Genomic DNA, 7913 nt, shown 5'->3' with positions numbered 1-7913 from the left:
CGAGTGACTTACTTGTCCAAGGTTCCAGACTTGGTGACAAAGCCAGGACTGGGCACAAAGCTCTCCTGACTCCCAATCCTCAGGTACTAGTGGTGTTAAGGAAACACTTTCTCTTCTGCTTTCCCACCTTCAGGGCGGGGTTTTCACTTGCCCAGATTGGGAAGCTGCACTATTAATATTTCAGTGGCTTTCATGACTTAGGACAGGGTTTTAGAGCTGCCCAGATCTGGTTTACATCCTTCCTGCCCCCCAGAGTGGTAGCACCCCTCACGGGTTTGCTGTGAGCATTAAATGAGGGGACGTAGGGGAAGTGACTCACACGCACAGCACAAAAATCACTTAGCAAAAATCACAAACCCCCGATCACCCTCATTTCATAATAGGAGCTCATGTGGTCCAGTGTTGGCATTTTACCTGCATCTCATTTGCTTCTCAAGACAGGCAGGTGAGATGGGTCTCCCTGTATTCATGTTACAGGTGACAGAACTGAGCCCCAGAGAGGTTAACGACTAACCTCAAAGGCAGAGCTACAAAGCAGAGTGGCAGGGATTGGAACCCAGGGATCTCACTGGAGTCCCAAAGATTCACTGTATCCACTAAGTAAATTTTATCCCAGAATCGGCTCATTTGAGCCTAACAGGGCAATGCCATCCTCAGTAAAGCTGAGTCTTGCATCAAACAAGGTTCAACACAAAGATTCACACACCAGCTGCCCAAAGCTCACCCCCCACATCCTCAGAACGGAGACCAGCATCCGAAACCGGTCCCTTCCCCCCCCACTTCACCCGTTCTCCCCACCAGGCATTCAAGAGACAAACGGGGAAACGTACAGCTCCCCAAGGGTAACAGAGCCCAAGAAAAACACTTCCAGTTACTATCAGGCACTGAAGTTTATTATTTCACACAAAAGTTAGAGGCCAAGGCCACAGTGTTGTTAAACACCTCCCTCCCCACCCCACCCCCAAAATTCACCCCAACTCTGCTATAAAAACAGAATATAACAAAATACCACAGTTCAGGTGGAGCCAGGAACAAAGAGTGGCTCCGACAGAAACAAGACAAACACAAGACACAACACTGTTGCACATTTATATGAAACTCGCCACGGCCCACAGAGAAGGCAGTCATGGCATATCAAGGAGACCGTGGACCCAGGGCATCTGGAGGTTCAAGACAGCTGCCACTTCCGGCCATGTCTTCTGGGCTCTGCTGCAGGAACTGGGAGTGCTGAGGGGCCAGGCAGGATGCTCATCCCACTTTGGAAGTTCGTGTCAGTGAGCTGGATGTGCTTTTGGTTGGGGAAGATGATGTCACAGACTCCCTTTCCAAAGACAGGGATGCAGGGACAGGGTGGGGGGCACAGACAGCCCCCCATGCCTAAGATAAGGAAGCCAGCCAAGAGATATTCCCTCTCCAGAAAGCGGGCCCTCCACTGGACACAGCTCACAGCGTAAGGAGCCAGCGCCCTTGCATTCACATGACATAAAACCCCACAGCAACCGTTGCCACCAGAAAGCTGAGCGTAAGGACCCATCGGAGGAGCGGTGCCTGGGAGAGAAGGCTGAGCTGAGGCTTCCCTCTCGGAGTCTCCGTGGGAGTCGAGTCTGAAAGAGAGAGGGGTGCAATGTCACCAACAGGTGGACAGAGGTGGGGCGTATGGGAGGTCACAGAAAAACACAGCAAAAGGGCCTCAGCAGTCTCTAGTACAGTCCCTGCTCAATGCCAGGATTCTGCTAGCGCAGACAGGGAGCCCTCTGGCCACTGCTTGGATACCTCCAAAGACAGGGAGCTTACTACTTCTCCAAGCTGTCCACTTTTCCATTTTCAGCCAGCCCACATTGGGAGAACACACCCTCCAGGAGCACTCGAGGGGCCCACACTGTGTGAGGGTAAAGACCCCTCCCCCCTACCAGGTAGCTCATCCCATCCCATCAGGACTGGCCTCCTTCCCAAGTTCCCAAGCACAATTCCACCAACAGAGGGTTCCACGTGGTCCCAGCTCAGGTGGGGAAGCCACAGGGCAGGTGGGGGAGGGTGGCTCCAGGAGCAAAGTCTTCAGTAACCTGCCAAGCAGGCAGCTGGGCTTCACCTCTCTGTTCACCGCGACCCCCCCACCCCTGAGCCACAATCCCGCCCAACCGTGTGTCAGGCTCGGTGAGGGTATATTTCGTGGAGCACTTTGGTCTTTCTGGAAGTTTTCCAGATATTCTCTCAGCACATGTCCCTCTCCGAGGCACATGAGAGAGGGACTGACGTGCAAGAAGACCCAGGGGTTCCTTGTCTTCCCGGTGTCCCATGGCACGGTAACAGCTACAACCACTCCCAGCCACCCTGCCCCACATCAGGCGGTCTCTGCTCAGGAACCATGAAAGGGCCGAAAAAAAGCATCTAAATTAAGAGGCTCATGGGGCACCTGGATGGCTCAGTCGGTTAACATCCGACTCTTGATCTCAGCTCAGGTCACAACCTCAGGGTCGTGAGTTCAAGCCCCACGTTGGGCTCCGCCCACACACAAAAAGAGGCTCTGCCCATGACTCCTGAGGGTCCTCTGTGTGCACGTCTGTACTTGCAGCCAGTGAACTAGAACTTGTCGGCCGCCCTTGATTTTAGAGATGGCGAGACTGAGGGTGCACAGCTGGCCCTGAGCCACACTCCGAAAGATGGCCCCAGGCCCCTGTGCCCACGCTCTACTTCTACTTAAAATACTCAGAAGACAGACACAGACAGCTGGGCCCCGGGCTCGCCTCCCACAGAGCCCATCCCGGGGGGCAGGCCTCACCTTGCGCCCCGCTGCCAACCCGCCGGCGCAGCCCCGGGGCCTGCGAGGGGCTCTGGTCCTCGGCGTCCCGGCTCAGCAGCTCCTGCAGCTCCTCAAACAGCTACAAGACAGAAGACATGCGAGCCCGCCCCAGTGAGATGGCGCTGGGCCCTGGCCGAAGGTGGTATGTTACGTTGTGCTAGGAAATCTCGAGGACTTCACGAAATCGTTAAGAAAAATATTGAGCAGTCCCATTCCCGTCACCCAGCTTTTGAGAGAAAATGTGACAGGTGCATCTGCGTCGCCTGCTTGCTCCTCCCCTCGTGCTCGCAGGCCACCAGCATCCTGCCGTGAGGGCATCCTGTTCATGCCCTTCTCCCGTGTCCTGGCCACGTCTGCGCCGCCCGGGACCCCCCGCAGTGCCAACCTGGCCACACGCACACACGACGGCAATGCTGTGGCGGAGGGCTGTCGCAGAGGGCTACGGCAGCGCCCGTCACATCCCCAAAGGAATACAGCTGACACAACAGGGCCAGCCCTGTGGCAGCCCCTGCCATCGGGCCTCGATGGGTATGAACTCACTTGAGCCTCCCAACAACTCTAAGAGGCGGGGGCTGTTATAGCCCCATTTTACAGACGGGGCAACTGAGGCGAGAGCAGCCAGCTGGTCAGTGGCAGAACCGGAAGCCTGGCTTCACCACGACCCACAGCCCCTTCCACTGTGCAGAACCATCCCCAGAGCAGCCAGGGAGGGGGGGTGCGGAGAGGGTGCAGCGGCGGGGGGGGGGGGGGGACAGCGGCCGCCCCGGGCTGCCAGACCCTCACCTGAATGTTGAGCAGGAACGCAGTCTTGGCCTCCTCGAGGACTCGCTGCCTGACCTCGGGGGTCATCTCCAGAGAGTTCATGCGGGAGCGGTAGAGCTGCTTGAACTTCGTGGGGCTGGCGATGTTGGGGAAGGTGAAGAAGTCCACCCCCTCCCCGGAGCTGGGCAGGGCCAGGGCCTTCTGAGCGATCTTCTTGAGGACCTGGCCCCCCGACAGGTCGCCGAGGTAGCGGGTGTAGGCATGGGCCACCAGCAGCTCCGGCTGCCTGCGCCCCACGTCCTGGAGCCTCCGCACGTAGCGTCGCGTGGCCTGTGTGTAGGGGATGGCCTCCTGCCAGCGGGCTCCGTACCAGAAGGCCATGTCCCGCTCCAGGGTAGCCTTGCGGTGCAGCTCTTCTGGGAAGTAAAGGGGGGCGTAGACCGGGTTGTCCCGGTTGCGCTCGATCTCCTCCTCCAGGGCCACGTAGATGTGGTAAAGAGAGGCCATCACCAGCTGAAACGGTCAAACGAGCAGGTCAGGCTGCTGGCCTCGTGCAAGAACCCCACCCAGCCCCTTCGCGGCTGCCTTGGTAAGACCCTCGGGGACTCCCCAGGCTGGGCTCCCACCTGCTGCTGGCCACCCCCCCCCCTCCAGTGGAACCAAAAACACTTTCACTCCACTGGATGAATGCGCAGCCTAACTTATTCCTTATAAAACCCCAACAGAGGAGTTGCTATCCCCGCTTTACAGGAAAGGAAACTAGGCTTGGAGAGCGTAGGAGACGGTGAGACCTCACAGGAGCGAGAATGAAAACTCGAGTCAGGCCGAGTCGTTGCTAGGAGCCAGCCCAGCTCTGGAGCAAGGGAGGACCTGAATGAAAGCCTTCCCGGGAGCCTCCCAGCGCCTCTGGACTTTGACCTCCGATTCTCCTTCCCCGAGACCCACTCTGAACTCCAGCACCTCCAGAGGCTGGGCTGGGGGGACCCGCTCAGCACACCTTGGCTTGGGGATCTCCCATTACACATTAATGCTCTAGTCTGAGTTTGAAGGAGGACCAAGTTTAGATGTTCCGGTTGAGGTTTCCGACTTATTTCTGAGCCATGAACCTTCTCAGTGGGGCAGAAAGCCAGGCAGCCGGATACAAAACAGCCTGGGTTATCGAGCGTGCCGACCTGGTTCTAACCTCAGCTCCCTGGGCTGTGTGACCCTGGGTAAGCCACCTGCCCTCTCTGGGTCATGGAAGGTCCGAGCGACTGTCCCATCAAGCCCTGGTCCCCTCCCCTGCCAAAGGCGACAATGATGTCCTAAAGGGGGCTGATGTGAGAGTCAAGCAGGGTGACACAGCTCAAGTACTAGACAGAGGCTGGCACTTGGCCCTCAGTTCCAAGGCTGTGGTGATAAATGCCCCCTCCATCAGCATCCTCTATGTGAGCACTGGGTTCTCTCCCGGATCTTCGTGCCCACTTTGGACTCAGCGGCTTAGAGGCAAGATCCAAAGTCCCAGTGGCTGGGGATGGAATACCCCGGCAGTCACCTCCCCGGATCCTGCTGCCCGCAGCCACAGTCCAACAACTGGGTATATGCCATCTTCTTGAGAGAGGGAGGAGGAGGACGGGGAGAGGGAGCCAAGACTGGATGCGGTAGCCAAGGGCCTGACCCCCTAGCACTGTATGACACGTGTCACCGAAGCATCTCTCCGGTTGGAAGGGGGAGGGTGCAGGCCGCAAAAGAGAGGGGTGTCAGGGGTCGGGGGATAGAGCTCCCTACCCCACACCCTCTGTTCAACCTGAACAAGCCTCTCCTCGCACTGATGTCTGAACACCCAACACCTGCCCCATTGGGTGTTCGCCTTCTATTTGCGTGAATTCCTCAGCCGTGCTGGGAAACAGCAAAATCCATGCCTAGCAGAGAGCAGGTGCTTAAGAAGACCCTGCTGTGGAAATCCCACTTCACAGAGGAGATGCCCACAATCTTCCTGTGAGCAAGGGGTTGTGCTCGGCCTCGAACCCATGCCACCCCTTACCCTCAGAGGCACATCAGAATTAGGTCAGGGGCACTAGCTTTGAAGGGAAACCAGCCTCGGTGTGATTGCAGCCTTTCCCATTTACCTGCTGGCTGTGTGACCTCCCGCTAGCTACTTCACCTCTCTGAGCCTGCCCTTCCTCGTCTTCCTTACCCAGAGCTGAGGCACAGATTAGAAATGGAGTGAGTAAAATGCCCAGCACAGAACAGGGGTTCAGGTGATGACTCTGGTACCCTAGCCCCTCACGGCACTACACAGCACGCTGTCAATTTGCTACGTGACCTTGAGTAGGTCACCTGCCCTCTTTAAGCCTCAATGTCATCTGCAACATGATTCCCTTGGACATGCCCCTCTGGTCCCTCAGCATCCCTGGTCCCAACCCCCACTTAAACCACTGGCCTGAGCACCTCGGACACACACCCATCACACCCTCCAGCAGGGCTGGTCCCACCAGGCCACATACCTTAAAGCCTTTTTGGGTCACCTGGCCCTTCTGGAAGTTCTTCATGAACTCGGCATTCTCCGCCTGGACGTGCACCTCCTTGGTGGCCTCCTTCAGGGCCTCTGACAAATCCTGGGGCATGCTGCAGAGGGGAGGGAGGGAGGGAGGGTGAACAAGGATGGCTCTGAGCAGGGTTCCTCCCAACGCTGAGTTTCTGAGGATGCCACCTGCCCATCAGCAGGCCTTCGAGCGGTATCAGGCTTCTCTGCAGAAGTAAGTCCAGCCTGCCATCTGATACACAGGCAAGGTTCCCAACTACCTTAGGATGCAGCCCCATCAACACGCTCCAAGTCATACGACCAATTGGGAAATCCTGGTACCAGTTATTGTTTGGGGGGGCGGTTTGCAACACCCAGGGAGAAGTAGCCCAAGCAGTATGAACATTCATATTTTATATGAACATTCATATTTAATAAGAACATTCATATTTTATATCATAATTGCTTTGATTGACTTGAGACCCAAATTTAATTCATTTATTCTATTGACATTTCACACTCAAATCCCTTACAATGTTACGCTCATCATAAAAGCACTTGGGTTAAAAAATCTGCAAAACTCTGTTTTACTCAAAGAAAAAGTCCCTTTCTGGGAGTATTTCTGCCCCATGTCCGTCTCCACCTACCACAGAATTGTCTTTTCTCCTTTCTCTCCCGTACTCCTTCCAGAAACATCACCCTGGTTCTATACATGCTCATCAAACTCTTGGGAGAAGGGAAGGGGCCAGACTTGGAGGTGGACAGACTGTGGTTCAAATCCCAGCTTGGACACCTGCTAGCCAGGGGGCCTTGGGCTTCTTGCCTCCCTGAACTGTGCAGTGCTCATCTGTAAAATGGGGGACAGGACAGCCACGGTGGTGTCTGGTTCAGGTGCTGGACCGCTAGTGAGAGGAGGATGTGGCCACCAGGGGGCTCTGGCAAGAGAACCAGCCGCTGTCACCCAGGCTCCTCGGCAGCCCCAGGGATTCTAGATTAAGCAGAGAGCACCTCCAAGGACAGTAAAAAGTCCAAAAAAAGAAAAAAAAAGATACCATAGGGACACTCCCATCTGGTTACCCACCCTGTGCCAGGGAGTCAGACGTGTAAATCACCTTTCATCCCTCTAATCACCCCACCCGACGAGACCGAAACCGGGCTCCTCCTTATTCCAAAGCCCAAGGGACTCAGCGAAGAGGCTTCCCGGCTCTGTCTCGGAGAGGGACTGCAGACCACAGCTAGGCGGCACGACAGGGGCCGCCCTCCCGGGAGAGACCGATCCCCCGCGCCCCGCGCCCCGCGCCCGGCGCTTGCCTGTCGGGCTGCGGGCGCTCCATCGGGCCGGCGCTCGGTGCGGGCTCCGCTGCGGGCTCCGACGTCTCCGGACGCGCAGAAGGACGTGCAAGACTGGCTGTGCCGAGCGCGGCCGCGCCGTCCATTTATCCCAGCGGCGGGTCACGTGGTGGCGGTCAGCAGCTGATCCCCACATTCGGCCCGACGTTGCAACACCCGCGCCGCGCCCGCCCCAGGCCAGCGGGGGCGGAGGGGGAGCGGTCATATGACCCAAGGAAAACAAAGCAATTTAAAACAGGACGCTTAAAAAAAAAAACAAAAAAAAAAACACCTCTTGTGGAAATCTGAGCGGCTGTGTGATTTCGTCCCTTCCAGAGGCCCCCATGGCAGGACGGGACTTGCGCACCCTGGGATTCTGAAAGGTCCAGAAAGCTGGGAGGCTAGTGGGCAACGGCCGGGACTTACCAGCCCCAGACCCTGCCTGCTGTCCCCTCCTCCCCGTGCTGGGAGCCTGCTCTCCCTAGACGTCACCTCTCCCCAGGGGATCCTGCACTGACA

General features: G+C 57.0%; 1 protein-coding gene across 1 annotated transcript; it reads right to left on the bottom strand.

The window, feature by feature from the left end:
- Positions 1 to 871: 871 nt before the first annotated feature.
- Positions 872 to 7532, bottom strand: HMOX1 (heme oxygenase 1). Its single transcript, XM_036100205.2, has 5 exons — positions 7377 to 7532; positions 6049 to 6169; positions 3584 to 4075; positions 2780 to 2879; positions 872 to 1604 (listed from the first exon to the last, which is right to left on the bottom strand). The coding sequence occupies exons 1-5, from the start codon at positions 7499 to 7501 to the stop codon at positions 1474 to 1476; spliced, it is 969 nt and encodes a 322-aa protein (XP_035956098.1). The 5' UTR covers positions 7502 to 7532; the 3' UTR covers positions 872 to 1473.
- Positions 7533 to 7913: the final 381 nt, after the last annotated feature.

This window comes from Halichoerus grypus, chromosome 6 (genome assembly GCF_964656455.1).
Source record: "Halichoerus grypus chromosome 6, mHalGry1.hap1.1, whole genome shotgun sequence".
In the NCBI taxonomy this organism is placed as follows: domain Eukaryota; kingdom Metazoa; phylum Chordata; class Mammalia; order Carnivora; family Phocidae; genus Halichoerus; species Halichoerus grypus.
This window is presented reverse-complemented; position numbering and strand designations above follow the sequence as displayed.

Bases quoted from the DNA above. Each gene is read 5' to 3' on its own strand.
- HMOX1 (XM_036100205.2), bottom strand. From the start codon at position 7,501: ATGGACGGCGCGGCCGCGCTCGGCACAGCCAGTCTTGCACGTCCTTCT. The intron at 6,170-7,376 runs GCAAGCGCCGGG...TCCCCTCTGCAG, and splicing joins GAGCGCCCGCAGCCCGACAG to CATGCCCCAGGATTTGTCAG. The intron at 1,605-2,779 runs GTGAGGCCTGCC...TCTCTCTTTCAG, and splicing joins GGTTGGCAGCGGGGCGCAAG to ACTCGACTCCCACGGAGACT.